The sequence below is a fragment of the Rhea pennata genome, chromosome 1 (genome assembly GCF_028389875.1).
Source record: "Rhea pennata isolate bPtePen1 chromosome 1, bPtePen1.pri, whole genome shotgun sequence".
Lineage (NCBI taxonomy): Eukaryota > Metazoa > Chordata > Aves > Rheiformes > Rheidae > Rhea > Rhea pennata.
This window is the reverse complement of record NC_084663.1, coordinates 191,686,455-191,713,830: the sequence shown is the minus strand read 5'-3', so window position 1 is coordinate 191,713,830 and position 27,376 is coordinate 191,686,455. Positions and strand designations below refer to the sequence as shown.

Sequence of the window (27,376 nt, the reverse complement as noted above, 5' to 3'; positions counted from 1 at the left end):
AAGGGCTGTAAAAACAAATAGGGGAAAGCATGTGGTTGCAACAGCTTTGCACTATTTGCGGTAGCTAAATCTGGACCCAATTAATGACCTGTTTATTTTCAAAAATTTCAATAAAATGCCTTGGCAAAAATTTAATCTGTCTCCGGAGAATGTCCTATTTCCTTCCATATGTTGCCTGATCTGTCACAGCAATAAACTTATTCCCATTTTCAAGACCCCTAAAAACTGCACCAACTGATCCTTTCCGTAAAAGAAGAGAGAATTGTTCCAATGCTCTAACAGTCATGATCCTTCCTGAAGAGAAAGCAACATGAAGGAGTGAGAGCACGAGGGCTCTGAATAGTAGCTTCTGTTGTGACCTAGAATCCAGAGATTTAAAATAGCTCTGTGGATTCTCGTGTTCCTACCTAGAATTCATCCCAGCTGTTTTATAATCCTTTTGCATTTGTTAATTTCTTTAAAACGCTGCCATGTCAGGATTATCATATATGTATGCCTTGGCTTGATAACACTTGTCCTGCTGTCCCTGTTGTTTAGGATGCATTCAACAGAAACAACTCAGGCAGTTTTGTGATTACACATTTTTATACTTTTGTAACAAACAAAACAGATGTTTCAGAGTCAATTTTACTTGCCAGTGTCTTTCTCTAAACTAAATTCTGAAATTTGATCTCTATTTGAATCTGATTAGGCACAGTATCCTCGACTTTCTTATACATCAGAAATACGTATGTTCTGATGAACTCTCAAGCATCCTACCACACCGATTTCAGAGATCATATTTTTTAAAAGGATGTGCTGTTGGTTTAGAGGTTAAATGTAACAAAACAGCTAAAGAGCCCTCCAACTGGATGCAGCAATTGGCTATGGGTTTAAATTTATAGTGTATTTAAGTGCTCGGCTGAATTAAGGCCATAATAAAATTATCATCTTTGTTCTGAAATAAAAGCCCTTGCAACTTTTAGGACAATTATAAGACAGCTACTGTAATTACCAAAATATACATTTGCCAAGTTGATTTAATATGCTTATGGTTCTCTGTGAATGAAAGCATCTTTTCAGTAGTGATAGAGTGAGTCAAGCCAGGTTGAAAAAAGCCATCATTACATCAGAATCCAGAGTGTTTCAGCTGATTTTGGAGGAGTTGCTCTATATTTCCACTAGTGGAACTGTCAGAAAAGTTTGGTCCTAGTCTTTAATTGATAGCTGTTCTTCCCAGGAAAGAAACTGCAAAAACCCAAACATCCTACCATGTGACAAAAATTCAGGTAGAAGTTCAGAGTATGTATGTCAAATTACATATTTTAACTGAGATTATTGACATTTTGAAAGCTGATTTGGGCTTTTTGGCCACATAATTTCGCAGTCTGTTCAAAGGTAGCTGACAGGTTCAATGCTATATGGGGCTTTGAAAATCTTGACTGAGACAAATAGTAGCAGATTTGGTGCAGGTGGATGAAATTACAAACAATCTGGAAAAGAAGAATCATTTGCCATTTTTGCCATCCTATAATATCAGAAATAGAGTGATAATTCAGGTAAAATTTAAAATTACAAATCAAAAAATGAAAAGAAGTACTGTGTGTCCTGAATTGGTTTTATTTGAAAGGGCACGATCTGAGTCACGAGTTACCAGACCGCACACCAATCTTCCTCCCATCATTCTTCTCACAGCTCTATCAACTCCTCTAGTACATGCCCAGATTGTATTATTTTGTTTTATTTCAGCTACTTTATTTAGAGAGCTAGCCTGAAGATGTGCCTTTACTTTCTCTTGGTGACTTCTACAAATGGAAAATATTTTTGTTTCCTGAAAAAAGTGGTACCAGCTGTTGCTAAAAATCCTCAGTCACTGCAGCTATAACAATAGTCATCCTCTAAAACTGTCTGTTCGTCATTCAAATCCACAGTATTTTAAAGACTCTTCTGTTTGGTGCTGTCAGACAGACAATTCTGTATTTGTTTCTGAAGCACCATTTGCAAGTTGGTATTGCTGCAAAATGTTTGCTAAAAAAGAGTGTGAATAGTTCATGGACTTGTCAGAATCCGTCTGCTTGAGTCTATTAATGGGTGCATTCCCAGCTGTGGTCTTTGCAATGTCATAAATAAAAAAGGTTTCCTTCTTACTACAAATCCAATGGCTGAAATCTCCCTGAGAAATTGATTTATCTAGATCAAATCTGTTGTTACGTTAAAGAAACCTCTTACTATGAGCAAAAGCAAAAAAGACTCGGAGGACAGAAAGGACTCAGGGTCTCAAATAATTTACAACATTATTCTTGATAGTCTATTAAATAATATGTCATTCAGATGGAGGATGGGGAAGGGAGGAGGAGGAGAAGAAAGAGGTGCTTTTTCTGGAGTAATGAGATTTGCATTAAAAATAACCTAAGAATAGTATGTTGGGAGAGATGTTCAGGTCCTCTCCCCTCCAAGCACTGAATCCAAAATAAACTCTAACGTGTTTGCAACATACTTCTGGGAACCCACTGCTATGATTCAACTGCAAGTGGCTTCTAAATCTTCAGGAATCCTTTTTTTCCCCCAATGCTAAGTATAATAATTAAGCATTTTGACGAAGGAAGGTATCATTTGCAATAGTAGTTTTTACTTAGCTCTTTCAGCATTCCCTCAAGCTACTCTCTTCCTGGAACTAGCAGTAATCCTGATTTTCTTCCTAAACTGCAGTGACAGAAGGTCAAATACAAAAGCATTTCAACCTACTCTTAGGTCAGATTCGGACATGCTTCTTGGCTTCCCAGGAGCACCAAATGCACTTCATTTATCTCTAACAACAGGAGAACCTGGATATCCTTGCTTTATCTTAGATCTGTGACAAATGAACTTATCAAAATATTGATGGAATTAAAGAGTTAAAGCTATTTTTGAATTAGTGAACTTAAGTTCTTTAGGTTCAGCCTTCTGAAAGTATTCACAGAAATGCCACTAAGGTATTCCTGCAGTGCATCCACGTAGATGCACGATCTAAAATTTGGGCAGTCTCGTAAGTGAAGAGGATTCACAAAGCTCTACCCATTTGACCACACGTTTGGCAAAAGCTAATTTCACAGGAAAGGCAAGGATGCCTCAGAGTCCCAATCTGCTTTTGTGATCAGGTGGATCCTTTGTGGATCTCCCAGCAAACCTGGAACTTTGAAAAGCAACTACGCTGATCCTCAAAATTTTAATATGCAGTCAAAGTTTCAAAAGTTCTTGGGCCTTACACACTTAAAAATGTTTTGTTCTGCAACAGTTTAGCTTATTTTCTGATGTAACGTAATCTCATAAATGCTTGAAAATAATATATTCAGGTCATTTCAAATAAAGAGTTCGAATGCCAACTTTCAGATGATAGTGTGAGCATTACTGCTAGAGAAATATGTGCACTTTAAACATTTTTTCAATTTAGCATAAATTTGTAAATGCTAAGGATTTTGAGACAGATCAGGAATCAAATTGTCTCAATTTAAAGAAACAGAATGATTTTAAGGTTCAGGGCCTCCTCTGCCACTGTATTACAGTATGTTGCTAGATCTGTAAAAAATCTCAGGACACAAAAATTTCTGTGCACTTACCGTTCAATAGTACTAGGAAAAAAACAGTATTGGCATGAAATTATCCATTGAAACAATTCATTCTGTCTGACTATTTTATATATAGGAGATTATATTTTATTTTTGCTTTCTGTATTAGCTGAAAGCTTCTCATTTTCTTTCCCCCATGAAATTTGGGCAACTTTCACCTTGCTAAATATATCCACAGGGGCCAAGCGATGCCACAGTGCTCTGCCTGCACGGCTCTATACTAGCACCTGCAGAGGAGAGTGGTTACAGCCATGCTGGAGTTTTGGACTCCATATGATTCCTTTGGGATCCTTTACACATACTGCTTGGCATGGTTTTCTCGCTTTAGGTGTCTGAAGTGACGTAAGGGCTGTGTTACGGTCCCTCAGGCTGGGGTTTGTAGAGCATTAATCTGAGGGCGTGTACTGCATGCCTTTGTGCATGGCATCGGGGCACGTGGAGGTGTTTGATTTTGTTTAGCGAGCTGGGTACAATATGCCTAAATTCCAGTGCAATTAAATATGACTAAGGCCTGCTGCAAAAGTACAGAAAATTGAATTTCTGGGTGGCACTCTGTACTTGGTTGACTTAGCATGCCTTGAATATTGTAGTATCTTAATAAAATTGGGTTTTGTGTCTAGTATTTTGTGATGCATGCAGTATACACACACAAATTTATATTACTGTATGTAAATTACTGCCCTCTACTGGAAAGACTGGCAGAGTATTTCACATGAAAGTGTTTAATAAATAAATAAATTGAACTGGCTTTTGAGTTTGGGGTCTTTTGGAATTAAGTACTACGAATTGCAAATGTTCCCGACTCCTGCTTGTACAACAGTTACTTATTGTACTCATGTCTGCATACAGTCTTAGCCTCCTTGCAGTATATGCTACATCAGAGTGGTCTGACACCAAAACATTTTCTGTTATGAACTATAAACAGGACTTGCAAAGGAGCCACTAAAGTATAGTGTTCTTGTGGATGCTCTAATGCCAGGGGAGGAGCTTTTTACACTACCATTATATTTTTAAGCCCGTAATAATCAAAAGAAGCCATTGCCAATTCTGTATTATTTGAAGATAACTGCCTCAAAACTAAATTTTCAAGAATAAGACAGGTATCACTCCTCCAAAATCAGGGGACTGGCTTAAACATATGACATTTTAGAAAATGTATTGATTTTTTTGTTTCTGCCTTTTCAGAATTGGAAGTTAGCACTTTCAAGCTCTTCTTTATGAACTTGAGCTTAAAATATACTTCATTTTAAGTGAAAGCTAGTATCTCAATGAGTTGTGATTCAAAGAGTTGTGACTCAAATAGATGCTGTTTTAAAGGAATTATGATATATAGCATTGCAGGAATTGGCCTTGCTATGACAGAAAAATGAGAAAACGGGAAGAACAAGACAGCACATCAAAGAAATTTGAGAACTACAAAATAAAAAAAAAAAAACAAACATAAATCAAAGAGTCAAACTTCTTCTCTGAAATAAGGCCATTCTGGTGCTACTGGCAAATATTATGGAAATCTGATTAAGTCCATGGAGTTTTTAGAATCCTTAGGAATGACTATATTTAAAAACAATAAAATGTAGGAAATATTTTTAAGAGGCTTTTTTCATTTGAACAAAAAGTGGTGACACAAAATTAATTTCAAAACTGAGACCTACTTATATTGACTTATACTGATTCCTTAAATTAAAAATCACGTCCTGCTGTAGTTTGAAAAGCAAGAGAGTGGGAGTCCAGTCTTCAAGGCCTTATTGAATCCAGGAATTTCCTATGCTTAGGAATTTGCTGGCCAGCCACCAACTGTATTGATGCAAATTATTATGGTGTTCACATAAGAACTAAAAGTCTTTTGTGGTTTAACTGCTCTATATAAATGTTCTGGCAGAGTTAATATTATAAATAAGTTCAGTTGCATGGGGATATGAAAAGTGGATTACAGAATTAAAGTCACACCAACAAATACAAAAACACCTAATAGGAAATTATTGAGAAATAATATAAACCAAAGCAAATGATTATTATTTTCAGGAATGGAAGATACATAATTTAATATTCCATGACTGATATTAAGAGGTAATCTTGGAAAGAAAAATTGTCATCACAGATTAATGTCAGACAAGTAAGTTAAAAATCTACAGCAGTCTATATGAGCTCCAATATATCATAGAAAAATATGAATACCAGTAAACACATCTATCTATACATATAGGAACTTATACAACACTGTATTATACACACTGCTTCTGGGAAAATAGTACTATAATTTGTTTCAAATATTATGGTCTGTAACCATCAGCAATAATTACAATGCTTACAACAATCCTCCAAAAAAGCATGCTGTTCCATACCGACATGATATCATCATTCTTGTACTCACAGAGGAAATATCTACAGGTGGAATGAACTGGGCACATGTGTATATGGGCTGAAATAAGGAGAAATATGTCTTCTGAAAACTGAAAGAACCAAGTGGATGCTCAAGGAATGACATGAAATCAGTAGTAAACAAAAAAATAAACTTGTACTACAAAAAGGACCAACACAATAACTTTCTAAAAAAATTAGGGGTGTATTCTAAAGGCTAACGTGCCATTAAAATCAGAGAATAGCCAAACTCCAGCAAGAATGAGATTTATCAAGGATCTTTTCTAAATAACTATCATGTTGAAAATGACTGATTCAAATAATACCTCCTCCTGTTATCACAACTGCTTTGCCATCTTATCAGTAGAGCTTCTTATAAGGTTTGTGTCTCACAGTGTTTGGAAATTAAGTAATCAAAACTGAATTTCTCTTAGGAAAAGCAATCTCTGGTACACCTCTCTGACAGAAGTAGAACCTGTTCAAATAGAGAAAATATGTATTCTCGTAGAAACTAAAGATGAATTTTCTTATCACCTTCAGAACCTGTGCTGCACTTCTAGAGTTGTTCCTCATGTTACATGGGAAAATGAGAAAATGAGCACTGTTTTCTGATTTTTGAGACAGTGAGGAGTTCTTCTTCATGCCCCTAGTCCCATGCTGATACAGACAGACTTGTCATGGTGAGCATATTGGTATTTTTGTAAATGTATTTCTGGAATGAACTTTCTGTTCCCAAGGGTCATGAGAACCCAGCAGTAACAGAATGGACAATGGTGGTATTTTGCTGGCATCACCCCCTTTTCAGATTCAAACTACAGGTCTTCAGGGAGTGTCTAGAGAAAGAGAAGCAAATTCCAGAATACTGATATAACATACATGCAAAGAAGAACATATATATTTTTAAAGAAATTCACTTTTAAAAGATCCTAATGTTAATACAGAATACATAGTATGATTAATATAATTAAGGAGATTAATGACTAACTTTTCAATCATTACATTTTTTTTAGGATTGATAAACTACAGAAAATTTCCTGGCATGCCTGACCAAAAGAATTAATCATAAGTCTCTTTCTTTCCTCCCCACAGAACTCCATCCTGAATAAAGAAAATCCTTCATAATGTTCCTTTTTGACAAAGGATAGTCTTTTCCCATTGACGGAGATGGGTTAAGGGGGAATTCACACATATACATCTTATGCACGAACCTGAGAATCAGCATCTTATACTGTCTAGTGCCTTGGTTGGAAAACAGATTACATCTTTACTTTGCTTTCTGAAAATATAGGTGTATAATTTCAAAATGGAACATAACAATATGCACACCAAATACAAAATTTTACATACACATCTCTCAGAATCCCTAATGAAAACTGACCTTGCAAAAATTCTTCTATAAAAAAATTACTATTTTATTGAACTACTATAATTAGATTAACTTGCTACATTTGCACTGTACATAAAGGTCTTAATTAGGAATAAATCTCTATAAGATCAATAAGATGCAGCAGACTTAAGGTTCATCCTTTATTAGGATTTCGGCCTTTGCTCAAGTGTCCTTCAGAAGACTTGGGAGCTTGGGCACATTCGTTTCATTTTAGCTTCATAACAGTGACCTCAGGATACATCACACACCAGAAATTAGGTGCCTCAGGAGGGATAAGTTATGCGTAAACAAGTTGCCTAATGAAGTTTCTAAAAACATTTAATTTTAGTTGAAAACTAAAAACTATGAGGCACCCATAACACTTCAAGCTTCTTTTATTAGTCTTCAGAAATATGGTTGGTCTCAGCTCCACACATGTGCAACTGAAATATTAAAATTCATATAACATTGGTTGTGACTACTAGTTTAAAAGCCACTTTCTCTTCCAAATCCTGCCAAATCGACACCTCAGCTTGGTGCCAGTGAGCACAGTGTTGCCAGAGGTGCAATTGCTAAGTTATGTCTGATCATTTGCACTCAATAAAAACAAAACAACCCACAAACAAACCACAAGTTACTATTCAGTGGAAAAGGCGCATTGCCTTGATATCCTTGCCAAATTCTGAACGTAGTAATTACTTTTTGCCTTACAACGCCTTTCTGTATTTTCACCTGCCCAAATTACTTTCCATTTTCTAGCCTACTTCAGCTAATGTTCAATTTCATCTCTGACATAAATGCATTTCGGTCACAGTTGAAGAGATTCTTGTAGTTGCAGATCAGTGATAAGATCCTTCTACCCAAACAGTAGGTTTTCTAACCCTTTTCATTTAAAGACCCCAATTTTCGTTGTCCAGTCTTAGCTGTCCAGTCTAAAATTTTATTTGCCAAAAGTCTGCTCCACGATCCTGATTTGATTTTTGATGCTGCAGGCAATCCATTTCTAAGATAAAATTAAGCCATGATATGTTGTCCCATTGCAAATCTTAATGCTATATCATTGAGAAACTCTAGTGCTTCATCCATTGAAATGGAAACTTGTAATTTCACAATGAAGAAATGTCACTCTAGTGTCAAGGCACTCATCTAGTCAGTCACTGAAAAAAATCTGTCCAAATTTGTCCAATTTATAAATCTTTGAAAATGGTAGCTTGAGCAAATCACTGAAAACTTGCCGCCAAATTCCATCTGTGCAGAAGATGGGCAAGTCCAAAACCAGGTGGGAGCACCGGAGCAGATCCTTCCCCCAAATCACACCAATCAGTTGCTTCAGAGAGCTCAGGGATACTCTGTCCTGTCCTGTTAGCATTCCCTTTTCAGCAGTCAGGAGTCAAAGCAGTGAAAAAGGGAGTTGTACCTGAACGGCTAGAGGAAATCAAATGGGGGAGAGACCTAATGTTTTTGAGAACACAGAACATACAAAGTATGTTGGGAGAAGAAGCTCAAGCAAGAAGAGATTTGGCAAAGACTAAGGGTACATCTACACTGCAGTCATAGCAGTGGCTGCCTACCAGTGCAAAAATCCTGGAAGCAATTTATCCTCGGATAAATTTATCCACAAAGCTAAACCTAGGAAATCAGAGACAAAACCTTTCCATTATTAAGAGAATGTTACAATTGCAAAGTCGAGCGTCCAAGCATTAGAAAATCTCAGAATTAAAGCTATTTAATCCTAAATCAACCCTCCTCTCATTATGAACAAAGTCTCTCCCACATCACATGCATTTCCATAGGATCCCTGTCTCATGATGGCCAATGATCTGCTAATGTATCAGAGTCACCTTGTTAATTAAGCCAACAGCAGCAGAACCCCTGCAACTTTCCTGCTGAACCTGGAAGGCATGTAGCAAAGGGCTGGAGACTGAGTGGAGGAAAAGAAAACAGATTTTCTGAGACTATGCCAAGTAAACAGTGCCCTAGGAGCTCTATCCCTACCTATCCGGTGCTGAGCGAGTCACTTCAAACAAACTGCAACAGATGGCCAGTAATTGCAAATTACTCTTTTCCTGGGTGTCGGGCAATTAGAGCCTGGAAGCTGATTTGTAGGAGGGCTGTGCAGTAGGAGTCACCGTGAGCAATAATTTGAATAGTCAAGCATTATACAATGGGAAAACAAAAGTGAAAACTCAAGTTCTAACACTCCGATTTACTGATACTCCTGAGTTTAATCTCATCGTTCCCTCTCCGTAAAACAGGAACAAAGTATTCTCACAGCTCCTGGGGACACACTTAAAACATTAATGGCATGAAGTGCTCAGTCAGACTCAGTACTCATTTGCGCCACAGAAGAGCATTTGAGGAAATATGTAATTCTGCATTCTTCCAGGATTTGAGAAGGCTGCAGCACCCCAGGCTCTAGCTTCACGCACTAAGCAACGGAGATCTTACCAGCACATCCTTATGCACTGAATGAGGCAAAAAAGTTCGGAGGTGATCATGTCGCTGAAAGACAACACTACACTGCAAGGAGACTGAACAACATATCAACTTTACCTCTGGCATTTCCTGACTTTGAAGAACTGAACTTCAAAACTTAAATATATTTTAGTGTATTCTTTTAGTGTATAGTAACTGCAGGAATGCCAGAGAATGGGTGACACTCTTCAGTTACATACAATGAAAGTAATAACTGCAGTTTGTATTCTGCTAAGACAGGTGATCATGAGTAGGGATCTCAAAACCACTTTACCCAGTCACTATTTCTAAAGAGTCTGTTACATACGTAAGTCAAATTCCAAAACCAATGGATTCCTGTAACAGCCTCATGGCTCAGAATTACCCCATAATTAAAACAACGATGTTTTCTGTGGTCAATAAAGCCCCACTCCAACAGAGTTAAAATTCAGGTTCACTTCATCATCAGTTTTTTCAGTGGCCTGAAAGCAGGTCCTTTATTACGGGCTTAGTTACTCTATTTGGTTAGTAGTAAAAAGCCCCAGATACCCAATTCAGTGGGGATTTCCTTAAAAATGTAGTCAACTAAGGATTAGGTCTGAGGATTAGGACTGAGGATGAGTGTACTAGATATCTTTTAACTTCTTCATTTATTTTGCTAATCTTGAACTGACACAAAAATAAGCATGCTAGAAAAGGAATGAGTTCATAAATTCTAACTTAAAATGCAAGCATAGCAGGAATATAACTGGAGTAAAAGCTACCTCTGCAAAAAGTATGAAAAGCAAAGACAGACTGGCATTTACATCACTGTAGTGGGTACGCACACTTTTTTATTTTTTAAAAAAAGAAATAAATCCAGGTCAGTGAAACAGAAAGAATGATTAAGAGCTGCTAGGCACCACAGCTCCATCCTGAATAAGAGACACTGTAAAGCAGTCCTGACCCAGGAGCACACCAAGAATTAAGCTGCTTGCTCATCACTTCTGCTATGCAGAGCACAAGGTGAGGTGGAAGGAGAGAAGGAGCGTACGGGTCCCGTCTTTTCATGCACCGCTTACTTTCCACAGCAACCCATCACTACTGTCCGCTGCTCTGGGGCTGACTGAGCCAAGGCTCAGCTCTCCTCTTGGTCTGGCCAAGTTTCAGCTCCTTGTGCCAGCTCATGCACCCATAGCCCAGCAGCGTCTGCATTGGGGACAGGAGCTGCTCTCTCCTTCAGTGCATGGACCATCAATGCAGAAAACTTCCCAAGGAAATCTGGAGAAAGCCATGAGCAACCCCGTCTGCTCTGCCTGGTGCTGTCCTGCTTTGAGCAGGTTGGACCAGAGACCTCCCAGGGTCCTTTCCAACCTGAATGATCATACGTTTTTATGAACAAAGTAGCAGCTGCCTTGTGCTTTCTTTCTTTACGAGTGGAAGTTAGACGACTGAAACCTATACAAACAGATTTTAAAAAGTAAAGCAGGCTGAAAGAGCAATTGGGTAAAGAGCTGACAAAGCAGTCAGCACAAGCATCATTTGATCATAAGCCTTCATTTGGCTTGAAGCTTGGAATATGACAGCAGACTGGCAGTTAAAACTGCTTTTTGTCTCTGTCAAATTTCTTCTTAAATACTAGTTAACAGTTACACTGCTGCTCTGACTGTCACTTAGGGCTGAATCACAAATGTCAACTTTGGGAAAAAGCGAAATTGTACAACTATCTACCTCAGTGAGATGTGATTTATTGCAATGGGTAAGAAGTTGGTCAGGCAACCAGCAAATAATGACACATTGAGATCAGCTTAAATTGAATGCCTTCGCATTAATGAAAACTGGGAAAAAGAGGCATAGAAACATGTACTGCAGCTACACAGGCCGGTGAGGCAAATTAATATATAAACAAGGACCGAAATCCCAGAGACGTAAAAGCATCTGAACAACAGAACACCTTTCAAATCAACAGATGTTATTTGTACACATATTGCACATTTTGTTAAGAGATAACTCATTTAAAGGCACCTGTATTGCAGTCCCATCAGCATGTTATGAATAGCATTTAAATTATGGCAGAACTAAAAACCAGGATGTTAGTATTCTATCCACCTTAACTAAAAAGTCTGACTCCATCAATTTTAATCCACAGGCACTTTAAAAACTTGGCTACAGCTTCATGGCAGCCCGCCCAGGTCCTTTGCTCAATCAAGCAATAGTTGTCTTTGACCAAAAAAGAAAAAAATAGTGAACAGTACCCTTGCTGAATGTCTGTTCGCATTTACTTTTAATATAGGAATAAGTAGATTACATGTGAAGACAGATTAATATTTTGGGTAACCATAACATCACAAAATTAGCAGGTTTATTAATTCATTATTGACGCTTCCCACTTTAATTTTACAAAAATTACCATGCAATTTATATCCACTATTTTAAATGCGTGCGCATATGAACTAACGTGCTGCAGACACAATTTAGACGCGTCTGTCATACAGAGTTTACCTTAGTGTTATACAATAACGGCAAGTCCCAGCGCCCTAGGCAAGGTCACCAAGCCGCCAACAGCGCTGCAGAAGGCGGCAGAGGAATCTGCCTTTGCAAACGAGCCTTCGTTACACGCGATCCTGCCCATAAATCTGGACGCACTGTTCTCCGGTGTCACTGCGTCTTGCATTTGCACCCTCTGCCCCTTTGCCTTCATGAAGCATTTTGCAAAGGGGAAGCGGCCGCGTGTTCGCACGTGCAGAGCGAGGGCGCTGCTGGCGCTGCCCGCCGCCGCCCGCCCCGACCTGCCGGCTCTGCCGCCCCGCCTGAGCCGCTGCCGCTGCCGCTGCCGCCGCCGCCGCCGCCGCGCCCGGCTTCGGCCACCTGCGGCTGCCACAGCGCTTCGCGCGACACGGGACGCTTTTTTCCCGCGGGAGTCGGTGTGCTGCTCGGGGAGGGTGGTGGGGTGGGGGCGTCCCGCAACGCCCGGCTGCGCGCGCCTCGGCGGAGCCGCGGAACACCCGCGCGAGCCCCGTCCGCCGCGGCGCAGGAGCCGCCGGCTGCCCGGGCGCGCCGCGGGGCCGCCGGCCCTGCCCCGGGCGGCGGGACTGACCTGCCAGCCGCCTCTCCCGGACATTCCTCCACAGCAGGTCCCAGGCCTTGGCCGTGGAGTCCCGCAGCTGCTCGCTGAGCGACCTCCGGAGCTGCGGCGCGGCGGCGCGGCGCTTGCTGCTCATCCTCGGCCGCTCCGCATGCCGCGCGGCGCCCGGGGCAGCGCCGCTCCGCTCCGCGCCGCTCCGCGCCGCGCCGCGCCGGCCACGCGGGGCCGCGGGGCAGCCCCGCCGCGCCGAGCCCGCCTCGCGGCGCCCGCGGGCGGCCCCTTCGCCTCCGCGCCGCCCGCCGCCTCCGCAGCCCGCGGCGGCAGCGTCGCCGCCGCCGCCGGCCTCCCTCAGGGTCCCGGCTCCGCGCGGCCCTTCCCCCGCCGCGCCCGCCCCCGCCATAAGGCGGCTGCGGAGGGCGCTGCGGGGGTGGGGGCGCGGCCGGCCGCCACCCGCGCTGCCCCGTGCCGCGGGGGGCCGGCGCCCTCCCGTGCCGCGGGGGGCCGGCGCCCTCCCGCCCCGCGGTCGCCCCGCGGTCGCCCCGCCGCCCGCAGCCTGCTCGCCGCGGGCAGCGGCGCTGGGGGGCTGCCGCCGGGTGGGTTCCCCTCGCCATCCCCTCTTCCCTAGCGCTCGCTGACCCCCTCCTGAAGGGTCTCGGGGCTCACCTCCGGCGGTCGCTTTTTACACACTTTGACAGAGGAGAAGAGGAATCCAAGTTCCTCCGTCCCTAACGCGAGGACCCTTATTACCCCGCTTAGGAGACCGCGGCTGGGCCTCCGCCTCCGCAGGGACCCGGGAGGCCCGGTCCCAACCACGGCTCTGGGTTGGGAGTAGGCAATAGTAGTAGTTTTGTTTAAACTGGAATTGAGGCTGTGATGCCCGCAATACCCATGCAAACTAAAAGCAAACAAGCAGGCGTACTCCGTGCTACCGCTCAGCGTTAATAATGCTTTGTGCTCACTCCCCGATTTGAGCTTGGAAAGAAGCTTTTTACTGCCCCATTCTTAAAATGCTCTAGATTCGTCTTAATCGGGCACATTTTATCTGCTACGGTGCAGACGATATACTTGTAAAGTACAGAACTCAAAAAGATCTTGTACAACAATCCTCCTGCAATTTTAGCTAATGTCCTGCAACTGAGTGGACAAACTCTTACGAAGTAAGAGGCGTCTCCCAGGGCCAGATGCATCCATGATCTTCAGAAGTGTTTAAAATATTATTTTAAGATGTTACTTTAAGTTACCCTATATGTTCCTGGCCCAATAGGTTTAATGAAAACAATCTTAATGACAGAAATAAAATTAAAAGCTACATACTAGCAATTGCCAATATCACTAAGATAAACTCCAGTGACATAGTTGTATGTGATAATCAGCAGCAGAATAAATCTGGCAAGACCAGTCTAAACCCTGTGATGGGCACTGACAAGAGCCGGACTAGTTTCAGGTACCTGACGTTACTGTGGAAAACAAAATCCATGAGCAAGGCCAGATACTGTATTTTTTCTCCCCACGGAAAACAGTACAATGAAATAATGAGAATATATCCCATGCAGCAACTAGCCCATTCCTATTTTATGTTTTCGATGATAGCTGTTTGGAAGTCCAGTAGTCAAGACAGGTATTTTTGATGCGTTACACCCAACAGTAGCACTTACAATAAAGGATGTCCTACACAACCTGCTCAGAGAAAGGTATGTGTTAGAGACCATTCAAAGGTCAAAGATGTTTCACTTCCTTTTTAGGACGTCAGAAAATATGACAAAGAGATAAAGTTTTGGACCTCCTCCACACATTTTCAGTTATTGGTAAGGGCATAAGGAGCCAACTGATCAATGCTCCTGTCTGCAGTTTAAAACATTCTGGTATCCTGAACAAGACAGATAACATTTATGGGGGAAAAAAAGAAGGAGAGCACATTTTCCACAGAAGCGGCAGTTTTTCCACTTCATACCAGTCATTCTAAAGTGTGTTACTATGTTCAGAGTAATAAAAATACTGTACATGATAATCAGAAAAGCATAAAATGCCCAGCTGCCCTAAAAGAAGTTGAATTACAATATTTGTCTTTTCTCACTGATAATAGAATATTGGAGGAATGAAAGTAGCATTTGTCTTCCTTAAAAATCTTGCAAGCATGTAAAAATTTTGGGAAAAAAATCGAAGCTAATTAGATTCACGCTCTGATGCCATTGTGGCACAGAAGTCTGATGTTCTAATTATATATTTAGCAATTTATAGGTCCTCCCAATCACCATGGCAATTAAATGCCAAGTTAATTGATAGTATATAATAATCTGGCTTCTAATTAGCACTATGTTTTTAATTTGTTACAGGTTTTATTATGTAGTCTGATCTAGTCCTAATAAAGCCATTTTAAAGCTCCCATGCTTTTGAAAAGAAGAGAAGCAGACCTAAAGAAAGAGAAAGATGGTAGCATCTTGGTTTGCCATTGCCATAAATCACTGAAAAACTACAACAAAATTGCTTTCCCTTTTTTCTTCTAATCTTTAGATACCATGAGTCATGATTTTTAGTAGTATAACCACTCCTTATACTTGCATCTCTTAATAAGAAGTAATAAAACAACAGAGGAAATCAATTTGTACTACAGTATCATTGTTGCAATCTGATGCTAATCAGGGTAATACCAAATTTTAGAATATGCCAAAAACTTGAGGAACTGTTTCTAAATTAATGAAGCTTCTTGAAGTTTATTGTACTCAAAATTATGTTGCTGGGCTTTACAGCTTCAAATAATAGCTCAGAGAGTCTAGATACAAATACATCAAGTAATATTTATAACTTTGGCAACAATCTTTATCTCTTTGGGGGTCCTAAAGCTCTGGAATTTGTTCTCTTTCAGAGGCCAAATGTCCTGAGTCTGATGTTCTTTTTCACCATTTGAAAGCAGGGAAAATTTGTAAGTCTGGGTCACCACTGGAAGGGAAGAAAGGATTTGAGGTTTTCACAGTTACTTGGTTTCCTAATGGCAGAATGAAGTGAACTGCATACTAATTCTCTGTTTTGGAGTTATGTGAGAAGTGCCAAGGGCATATGGGTAGGTGCCCTCTTTTACATCTAAATAAACAAACAAACAATTTAGAGAGAGGAAAATAAGAATCATTGTGAATGAGGACAAAATGTCCCAGCTTGTTCTCTGGCACTCTCTTCTTGCATGTTATTTACATAGGCAAATTATCATCATCTTAAGGTACCTTTTATGGTAATCGATTATAAAACAGCATCACTTTCCCTTCTGATCAAGTGATTGGCCCCTATCTGTCCATCCTTTTCCATTTCAGCTTTTAAAGCTCTAAAAAGGGGTCACTCCACATTTTGTCAGCAGCGGAGTACTGAAAATCCCTCGCATGCTGTCTTGCATTAGTTGGGGGCCAAATTCTTTCAGTTTTGTTCACAGTGATTAATGCTGAAATAAATGGGACTTCTTGCAGTATGCCATGTGAAAAGGCTCTGATTATGCTCAGAAACAGAGTACAGTAACAAAGTATCTGCTGTTTTACAGTACTCCATCTCCCTTTCTGAAACTGGGAAAGGGGGGAGAGGGCGGAAATAAAACTTTTTTCCTCTGTTCATAAGACAGAAGATGGTATATTATTATTAACAAAAAATTATATTGTCAAAGCACTTGGAATGAGTGCTTTGCAGTCATGGGTGGAGCAAAAGTATAATCTTTACCCTTAGGAGATTACACACTAAATACAAAACAAGACACCACCGGAGAGAAAGAACTAATTGGGCCAGGAAGGGTAGAGTACAAGAGAGTAATAAAACCATATCGGCCAGTCTCATAATTAACGGTGTTAACACATGAGAATTATTTTTTGAAGGCACCAACGCAAAAGAGAGTTAGCAAAAGGGTCTCAAAGGAGGTTAAGTGATCTCTTCATATACTACCCTCCCAAGAGTGTTGGGCAGTTTTAGGGAAAGCATGCAAATTTGTATTTGAAAGTTTAACAAGTAGGCAATGAAGACTGGCATCCTCTACAAATGGCCTGTGGGAGTCAAACTTTTAATGTTAGATATGATAGATAGGTAGGGAAAGGACCTTCAGCATTAAGCCAAGTAGCCTCAACTTGATGCAGTAGAAAGGGAGATTAACAGAATCAAAATTTACTGAGAGAAAATTTATGTTTTTCTGGCAAATAACTGCCATTTTCCTGATTTTACCATGAAAGAGGATTTTCACATTCTGGTCAACTTTAATGTGGCCTTTTCTCCATATCTTACACCCCAGTTGTATCTAGTTCTTACAGATACTTTTTGAATAACACTTCTGAGATACCTACTTCTTTTAGCTTCTCTCCTTAACTGGGCCTAAATTGTAACAAGAGAATGATGAATTCCAGGTGAAGGCCCTGTATGACATGTAGGCAAATGGCTTGTTCTAGGAGCGATGTGAAAAAGGGGATAGAGGATTTCTGCAATTGTAGCACAAGTTGCCATTGGCTGAATTACTAAGTAAACGGAGCATGTTTAGTGTAAACAGAGCATGTTTAGTGAATGGTGGAGAAGAAAGCTTATACTTAAGACAAGCTGAAATTTCCTCTGAAGAATTGCAGCTGCAAAAACTTTTGCACATCTCGCTGATAACAGAGGAAAAGAAGGGATAGAATAAACCACATGCCAATAATCTCTTCCACTTCCTCTGGTAAGATGCTCTGTGGATATCTTTAAAACACAGCGTGTTGCAGATATGAAAGCTTGGGATGGGCAAAGCTGATCACTGTTGAAATAGTCTAAGTAGTCTATCCTTCAAGCAACTATCTGGAAAAGTGGGACACATGCTTGTAGATACATTTTTTTTTTTTAACTGGAACAGAGCTTGAGTTTTGAGTTGATCAATATCCTTGAAAAAGTGAACAGCTATGTTGAGACAAGAAGTGTCTCAGCACAGAAAATTGCCCCTGTTCTTCTCATTCCAGCTTCTGGTGTCTGATTTCTTTTTTCTTTTTTGGTTGCTTAACAAAAACATGTTATTTGAAATTACATCTTTCTTTGCTCTCCAAGTACTCATTTCCTTAATACCGTATTGGGATCTTGTCTAAACTAGGATTTTTTTCCCCAAACTTTGAACTGTTATTATCATCACAGTAGCAATAATGGGAACATTTGAATAAACAAAAAGTTAAAGCAGTCAGTGGCAATTTAGCACATGCTGTGTCTGGATACTTGTTCAGAAACCTGGGAGCTTGTTCTATTTTTTTTTTTAAAAAAAAAAAAAAAAACTCTCCTGTATTACATGGAAAACATGACCGGTCTTGACAACAGGTTCTAACAACAATGCAGCTGAATTGTTGCCAGAAACACTTTAACTGTAAGAGTGAGGACTTTTTTCAGATACAAAAACACACACATGCACATACACTTTCCCAGTAATCAGGCTACTGACTGATGGAGTATCTTGCCAAATAACAATGTCTTGCAAGCTACAGATTTTTTACAAGCTTCCTTCATGACTTATTGCACAGCTATTTTTTAAACTTATTTAACAGAGTAAAAAAATAATAGAACTGAAATGCAGCCATTTCTGCAACATAGCAGTTGTGTAACAGTGCAGAGCAATGCTGCTAACATATTTGTACAGGAAATAAAGAATGTTGTGTCCCATTGCAACAGCAGATAGAATTTCAGGTAGGCAAATTGTAACGACCAGAATCAAAATCTGGCCAAGGCCCAAGTTAACCTCTATTAGCCTAAGCAGTTCTACTGGATCTGTAAAGATTGTGTTAAGGATGATTTTAAATTTCACCTGTGCTACCATGGCAAAGAAGGGCCAATCAGCTACTAATGGTACTGAGTGAATCCTACTCAAAGTGAAGGGTGGTGGCTATTGAACTGCAAGGCTCGTCTCCCACACTCCCGTTCTGAAGGTTTCCCAGCCAGATTTGGAGCCTGTCTAAGCCCCCTCCAACACCAAGTTCTGGCTTTACAGAACTGTTTTAGCAGACTAAGTGATACCACAACTCCTGCTGGTATAAGGGAGCTTGAGGTTAGGAAGAATGCTTGTTTCGTGACATTTAACATATCTGGCTATTCCCAGTGAGAAGCAGGATATTCATGCTGTGAAGAAGGGGCTGGAGTAGTTGGATCTACAGTTCTTTCTATCCAAAAATGTCCCTGTTTCTGTGAGAACATTTTGGTAGCATGAGGCAGCACCTGTATTCCATTAACTCCAAAAGCATTTCAGTGTTTACAGTAACCAGGAAATGTCAATGCCTGTGTTACATTAACAAGTCAGCAGAAACAACTGGAGTTTTAGTTTTTAGGGCTGAGTGGAGAACAATTTACTGTGACTTACTGAGTGTTTTACTTTTTCAGCTGAATCACCAACAAGCCTGTAGTACAGGTCTTGTACTACACGAGAAAGTTTTGGGGGACAAAAAAAGAGTTATCCAAAAAAGTCCAGTATTCATTCAGTAATGGCTCCATATGATCAATTAGGCAGAAGCATAAATAGCTGTAAATTGAAAGTGTAGAAAATATTTGTGACACTAAATTTGTGGCTTTTTCACCTTTGTTTTGTTTATGTTCTTTCTACCTTTTGTTTTGGTTGAGGGTGTTCAAAAACAATTTATAATGGTGTAATTTCTTTCAAGAAGGTATGTAGTTTCAGAATTCAGGCCTTAAAAATATTTTAGTGTATGTCACTGCTAAAGGGAAGAAAGCATAAGATGTAAATATGAAAACCATACACTAGTCTTATGGCCTCATATTGGAGACTGTACATAATCTCTACTCTGAAATGTGGCTAAATGGTTTTGCAGAGATCTGAAGTAGTTTATTGCTGTCAGTTAAATCATAAAGAATACTATTTCACCTAGAAAACCTCATCCTCCCTTAGGACTCAAATGCATTTGGATTTATCCTCTTCCCTCCTGTCCTATAGCTCATCATTTATAGCTGGGCAAGGGAAATGCAAAGTGGGTTTTATGCACTATTAAAAAGGAACAGTAGCATCTTACTTTAGTTTGTACAGTTATAAACTACGCTTTTACCGTAGAAGTGATGAAACTCAAGGTTTTCATCATTATCACTAGGGGCAGCTTCATACACGAACCTTTCCCATCATTCTTCAACCCCTCACCACACCCCCCCAGTTTCAACCGAGCACTGAGCACTAATGACTACCTTACATTAGTGGTGAAATTCTTGACTTGCTGAAGTAATAATTAGCAAAATTCCAATATGTTTCAGAGAAAGATTTAATCCAGGTTGTGTACTTGCTTTTGCCTGTTCTCTCTTGAAAGCATCTCTCTGATGCTTCTCAAGAGTATGTGAACATAAAGCCTCCAGTTTCTTGCTGACGTGATGATATTCATTAATTGGAGGAACAGGTTCCAGCACATGAGGGTGCTACTTGTTCTGTATCTTATGTTCACTGGATGTCCCTGTAACTTAAAAGTGAGTAGTAATTTACTGTCACAACATTTTTTTATTAGTTAAGTAAAATAATTCCATCTTCCCTGTATATCATTCTTTACTGCCTTCTCTGAATGTTTCTTTTTGTAAATAGTTTGGTAAGGTTGACAATGTTGAAAGTCACTGTGATATAGTTCCCTGAATTTATATGACGGCATCATAATAATATCAACACTGTTCTTTATAGTCTATATAAATTAGCATTCTGTTTGCTTTCATGAACTAGTGCTGCAAATTGAACAGCTGTTTTCACTGAGCTGTTTTAATTAAGCTGTCCATAATGTTGCCTAGATATTTTTCTGAACTGATAACACTTCATTAAGAATGCAGCATCAATGAATGGTTCAGATCATTCCTGAGCATTACCTCACACTTAGGTAAATTGAAATCCCATCTGCTTTGAGGTTGTCAAATCACCTTGCTTTGGTGATTTGAATTTGATTCTCAGAAGTCTTTCTAATCTTTAGAACCCTAGGAAATCTTGAGTTCACTATAGATTTTACCATCTGTTCACTCACTTGTCAAGATAATGAGGCTTTAAATGATACTTGTCTTAGTCAAAGTATTTTAGGCAACCCATTATTAGCCTCTCTTCATTCTGAAAATTGCTAAGTTTTACTTGGGGGCTTATGAGCTATTTTGTAAAGCGTATGTTCTATGACCAAAATTTTCTTCCCATACTTCAATTTCTCAGGTTCTTTCCTGTCTATTTTGAAGATCTCTGGAACTCTAGTTTGGAAAGCCCAGATAAGATTTATCTCTTCCTGTTTTTACAGCAAGAGCAGGGTTCTTTTCCTTTAACAGAGCAATACTGGATCCTACATATGTATTCTCATCTCATTCTCTGTAACTTGCTTTGTTTTTTTTAGAAACATATATGATAATTACTATGAGAAGCTATAATTATTTTTGTTGCCCTCAATGACTTCTTTTTGTCTTCAAAAATGAGTATGATTCTGGTTGCCTAGGACAGCTGAACTGACAAGTGTATTATTTAAAAAGCTTATTCCAACTCTTTTGCTGCCTCTTTTGACAGCTCAAATTCTGACAGTGTTTCATCTCTTCTTTCCAAAGAGTACTCCAGAATGTGTTCCTCTCTGGCCATTAAATCTGGAAATACTCTGGCTAGGCACACACACACACACAAAAAAAAAAAAAAAAAAATCGTGACTTTAAAAACTGTTTCTCTAAGTTAGATTCTTATTTCTCAAGTCACTGTCTGATTTTAAAAAGTGCTTAGCACTCATTACCTACATTTAATCATGAAAGAAAGAGGACTGAGGAATTCTGGAGAAAGAGGTACAGGCAGGAAAGGCAAATGGAAAGTAAAGAAGGAAGAAAAGCCATCGTAAGTCATTATGAGCAGAAGAGGAGTAACCAGACTATGCAGTGACAGTGCATTTAAAAGGAAACTGAATAGTGAATGGAAATGACAAGGGGGAAAATTATAACTGGAGGATGCAAAGAAGGAAATAGAAAATGAACAGATATAAGGGAGTTTACAACATTATAAAGGACAAATATGATAGTTAGAAACTGGTGTGGAGAACTGTGCATGGCAATGAACAAAATGTTTTGGATACACTGTCAGCTGTGCTGTGAGTCCAGCTTGACCGAACTGAGTTGTTAAATGTAATTTTAAAATGGTTGTTATTATACTTTGCACCTTAATTTAATCTGTGAATCAGAACTACTAAGAAATTTTAAAAAGCAGTAGGTGTAAGATTCATATTCCTTAATTCTAGGCACTAATTGTTCAAAGAGAAAAGGAGGAAGGTGGGAGGAAGGGAGGGAGAAGGAGGTCTCTCAGAGGGTGAGTTATTCCATCGTGAGTTATTCCACCCAAAGATAGCTGCTTAGAAGAGGTGCTAGAGAAGACCTGCAGAGGAGGACTTGCTCCAGCTGAAGAAGATGTTACCCTCTGAAAATGCCCCTCTTTCCCCACAGATAGCAAAAGAGCCTAAAAGATCACCTTAGACTTTAGTTAAAGCTGGAGGGATGAATTCCCATCTCATGTGTCCTGTTCCCTGTGGAATTTTCATGGGATTTCAGTATTTAATAATTTCAGGGCTATTTGAAGATCTCAGCTGGAATTTAACAGCACATTTCTAATAATTCTCAACAGAATTTGTGCTCTGAAATCCTTTGACTTATTTCCCCATTTGAGTATTTTTAACACATGCTACTTTTTGAAGTGGAGACACAGGAATGATTTTGCTGTTGAATAACAACTTTTCTCTTGCAGCACCAGCTGTAAAACATGAACACCTTGTTGGATCACACTCTAGAAATCTGAAATGGGAATCCTGCCAAACTCAGGGCTTCCTTCTTGTTTTGACTGCCACACTGCTCTTGATTCTGTTAGTAGCACATTCTTACCACTTCTGTTTTTCAGACACCTAAGGCCAAACTAGTGTAACTCCACTGAACTCTATGGAGCTGCAACAGAAGGGAATTTGTCCCAGTATGTCTGTAAATTAACCAGTCATTTAAGTTGGAGAGTGTCATTGATAAGCAGTAATAGCATGGGAGTGGTGAAAGGAAGATATCTCTAGTTAGTTTTGGACACTTGACACTAACTCCATTGTCAGATAATTCTTACCGACTGTGGGAAAGGTTGACTGGAAAAAGTCACACTAGCAGCCTGCTAACCTTAGGAAGAAAACAAATCTGGAATGCAGAGGAAATCTTGACATTATCTGTCCCCCCTACCCCTACCAGCCAGGCAATCCAAATAACTAGCTGAGTATCAGCTGCCTCTGTTCCTGGCCCAAACAACTTTTTTTCTTGACATAGTTTTTTGCTCACTTTTTAGAGCAGAGAGGAGGGAAAGAGTAGAGTCCAAAGTGTGCACAGAGAGTGTTTCCTGCCAAAAAGCAGGCGCTTTCTGTATCATCTAAAAGAATAATCATGAAATAAGCTCAATACAGAGGTGGCTTTGCAGTTTCCAAGGACAGCAGTTCATACACAACAACCCAGCAGCTCTACGCCACAGAGCTACAGAATTTTATGGTACCATCTGGCCCCTGTTGGCATTGTCAATGATAGTTTACCACAGACTTTGGGGAAAGAAGAATCAAGCCCAGGGGAGCAAAACTGCTGGAAAGGAAAACATTTTCCATGTATCCACCGAAATTATATATAAAGTAAAGCCCTTGCAAATGAACACTTGAAGATTAAACATATTTCCTCCCCACTGATCAAAGGACATGGGGTCTAATCAAGAGCTGAGGAAGCACTTACATTACACTTACAACAATGTTCCATACACAAATCATAGCGACTTAGTCACTCATATATTTTTGTATACATTCAGTTACTTACCCATGTGCAACTTAATGTGCATTTTTGACCTCTGAATATTGTCCACATTTGGAGGTTGTTATGCTTCCAAAATTCCAAGGCCATGGGACCATAGAAGAGGAGCACAGCAACAAGGCCAACAAATGAGAAGGTGTACTTTAAAGTACATTATTGAGTGTTTTAACTGAGTTCTCCAGTACTTCATCCAGCCATTGAACATACTGCATCAGTTTTGTCTGTCTTATAAGTAGGTGAAAATATATCAGGGGGAAGTTTAAATTTAAAGGAGTTTTAACTTCAGGAGTTTGCATTACATTTTACCATTGGTATCAAACGAGAGTGCAGAGAGCTCAGAATCCAAGACAAAGAGAATGTGCTGTCGAGTAGACAAGAAGGGAAAGAGGGTGAAAAGTAGGACTAACTTTATGCACTTCATTTGTAAAACAAACAGATGCCTTCAACAGCAGTCTTCTAGCAGTGTCAAAATACCTATGGCCTTGTGCCCATCTTTGCTAATGGATCCTGAAACACACCGGAAAACAAAACTAGTGGCTTCTCTTGATGGAGGCCTGGCAAGGATAGTAAGGCAACTGCTGCTGGGAAAGGCCATAAGGAAGAAGAATCAGTCTTAGGATGCTGTAATTTTTCCTTTCCACATTCCCTCTCCACTCCCTTGAGAAGTAAAAACACTTCTCTGTTTTTTCCATCCCAGATCCTTCTGTCTTTGGCAGGAGTGGCCCACCAACATCCTGGGCCTTAGGCCCTCATTCTGTGATTTTTCCATGCTAAGAAGCCTCAATCTGCCGCTGGCTGAGGGAAGGCTAGTTCAGCCGAGCGCGCTGGCATGCAGACACAAAGCTTGCCGTGTAACCTTAGTGCTAATGCAGGTCTTCCTGGCAGCCACAGCAAAGCACTCCCGGTAAACCTGTACGCCAGTTGGCTCCATGAAACAGGGTCTGTGAAAATGAGCTCTCTAGAAATGATTGAAGTGTTGAATTGCAAACAAATGTAAATGTTTTAACAGTCATCTTTTTATATGAAAAATATTAATGACAATGTAAGGCTGTGAAGGTTTGCAAGGCAAGGACTCTTATTATGCCTGTGCAGTGCTCAAGCTGAAAAGGACACTGCTCTGTGTCTGAGGCCCATTTTTACTACCTCAGTACAGAGAATTTAAAAATAATAAATGACTAAATTAGCAATCTAGGTAAGTTTTAGCTTTAAGACTTTGCTAAAAGAACCATGCATATTTTATGAAAGGGAAAGTTCCTGAGCTTCACATTTCCTTAGGTATTTAGAGGAGTTATTCTATTCTGAAATGCTGTGAAAAGTGTATTTTTTTTTTCTGTTACAGATATAAATGTATCATTAAGAAACTATTCCTACCCACCAAGTTGCCAGTGACTGCAATGGGCACAAAAATAGGCTATACGAGGGGGGAATTCTTAATATTCTAAAAGGAAAAATGGCAAGATTCTATTCTATAACCTGCTTTCAGAATTAAGGTGATTTTTTAAAGAAATTGGTAATTACAAACTATGAAAATCATTCACCCAATCTAAAAACTTCCGTGGTAATTACAGATAGACAGCCCTGGTGAGCTATGAATTCCAGGAAATGACAGTTATAACTGGGCAACATACAATGATAACTTTAACTGTCAACATATACCGATGGGGTAATTCAAAAAATATAATCAGGCATAGCTTGTGAAAAAACTGAATTTTTAATCAACTTTGCCTAATGATAAATTCAGTGTTCCCTTAAATTTCCACCTAGAAGTCATACAAGCTGCATTTCAAACCTCACATACTTCCCAGTCTATCCTTCATACTCATCAATTTGTAACTGATAGTAAAAACCTGCAGTGGCGGTCAGATATACCTTTGCCTTGCACAGTCTGTGCTGGGAAACTTGCTGTTTAATCATATTGTTTAATTTTAAACCACGATTAAATTGGTGACTAGGTCAACTCTGATGTAAAACGATTAGTCTTCATAGAAATTACACTGGGGAAAATTTGTCCTTTTGCTTTAAAATAAACTTTCCTAACATACATACTAGCCTTATGTAACAGCATCTTTGGGAACTGAGAAACATTTAGAGTAGGTATGTACCTAATATAAACAAATTTCGAACAAAAGCCTCAAGTCATTTATGTTCTCAGATCTTATATAAAAATACCCAACACTTCACTAAGAATAAAATGAATAGCAATTTCAGATCTACTTAATAATATTCATATACAACCCAATCTTTTTGCCAGCTGTTTTCTTGATCTTGCTTTTCTTCTTGCTCTGCTTTCATAGAGACACAGAGCCAAATTTATAACTGACAAATGCTATTATATTCATGGAATTAATTACACATGGTATGGCTTTGGCACATCTTTTCTGTTTTGTACACAGCTCCAGCCTCCTTCTATTGCTGCACTTCAGCTGTGGTTTGACAGCATGGTGAAGATTACTAATTTGCTATTGCCTTGTGCTGAGTGCTCAATAAATACCAGCATCCGTAAGTGCATTTCTATCATGGCAACTTGCTGGCCTGTATGGAATCTAATACAGAGAACAAGAAGGGCAGAGGCTGGATGATTTTCAGCTTAAAAGCTTGTGAAAGCAACTCTCTGATTTCTTAGGATGGTATCTCTGTGATTAAGATTAACACTACATGGCTCTTCATCCTCCCTTGGTGCTCCCATCATATTTAGGGAGAGGTTTATACAATGATTACTTCCTTTATGTTACTGTGGTTCTTACTCAGGTTAAGGTGTTGAGGCTCATACCTAAAAATCCTGGGTTCAATCCTAACCACAGAAATAGTCAAGGGTTTCATTATATTGATATTCATAAAAGTGGGAACTGATATCGCTGACCACAGCCAGTCACAGAATTATAGAACAGTTGAGGTTGGAAGGGACCTTTGGAGATCATCTAGTCCAATCCCCATGCTCAAGCAGGGTCACCTACAGCATGTTGCTGAGGACCCTGTCCGGATGGCTTTTGAATATCTGTAAGGATGGAGACTCCACAACCGTTCTGGGCAACCTGTTCCAGTGCTCTGTCAACCTTCACAGTAGAAAAGTTTTTCCTGATGTTCAGATAGAAATTCCTGTGTTTCAGTTTGTGCCCATTGCCTCTTGTCCTATTGCTGGGCATCACTTAGAAGGATTTGGCCCCATCCTCTTTTCTCCCTTCCTTCAGATATCTATACACATTGATAAGACTCCCCCCTCAGTCTTCTCTTCTCAAGGCTGAACAGGTCCAGCTCTCTCAGCCTTTCTTCAGAAATGATGAGAGATGCTCCAGTCCATTAATCATCTTAATGGCACTTTGCTGGACTCACTCCAGTTGCTCCATATTTCTCTTACATTGGAGAGCCCAGAACTGGACACAGTTCTCCAGGTGTAGCATCACTGGGACTGAGTAGAGGGGAAGGGTCGCCTCCCTCAACCTGTTGTCAACACTCTTCCTAATGCACCCCAGGATACCATTGGCCTTCTTTGCCACTAGAGCACATTTCTGGCTGATGGCCAACTTATTGTCCCAGGAGCTTCTCTGCAGAAGTTCTCTCCAGCAGGTCAGCACTCAGCAATACAGATAAAGTGTCTTTTGTGCTATGGTCATCTTCCAAGGGCAGAGGTTCCAGCTATGGCATAAAACTGTAGTACAGTCTTATTGTGGTCCAACTAAAGGTCATATATTGCAAGAGGTCAGCAGCTAGCTGCTTCATGGGGTAGCTTTATTGCTCCAGATATAGCTTATGCTAAGCATGTGTTCCAGGCAAAAGCATTCTTCTGTGCTTGAC

General features: G+C 40.0%; 1 protein-coding gene across 4 annotated transcripts in view; it reads right to left on the bottom strand.

Annotated features, from left to right (window-relative positions):
- STARD13 (StAR related lipid transfer domain containing 13) overlaps positions 1 to 27,376 on the bottom strand; it is a 305,064-nt gene that overhangs the window by 136,175 nt on the left and 141,513 nt on the right. Inside the window, exon 1 of one of the 4 annotated variants that reach the window (XM_062567116.1) lies at positions 12,839 to 12,962. The exons of the other annotated variants lie outside the window; for them this stretch is intronic. Coding sequence (XP_062423100.1) covers positions 12,839 to 12,962 — 124 coding nt within the window. Of the gene's footprint in view, positions 1 to 12,838; positions 12,963 to 27,376 lie in introns of those variants that run through there. 4 annotated transcript variants of the gene reach the window in all.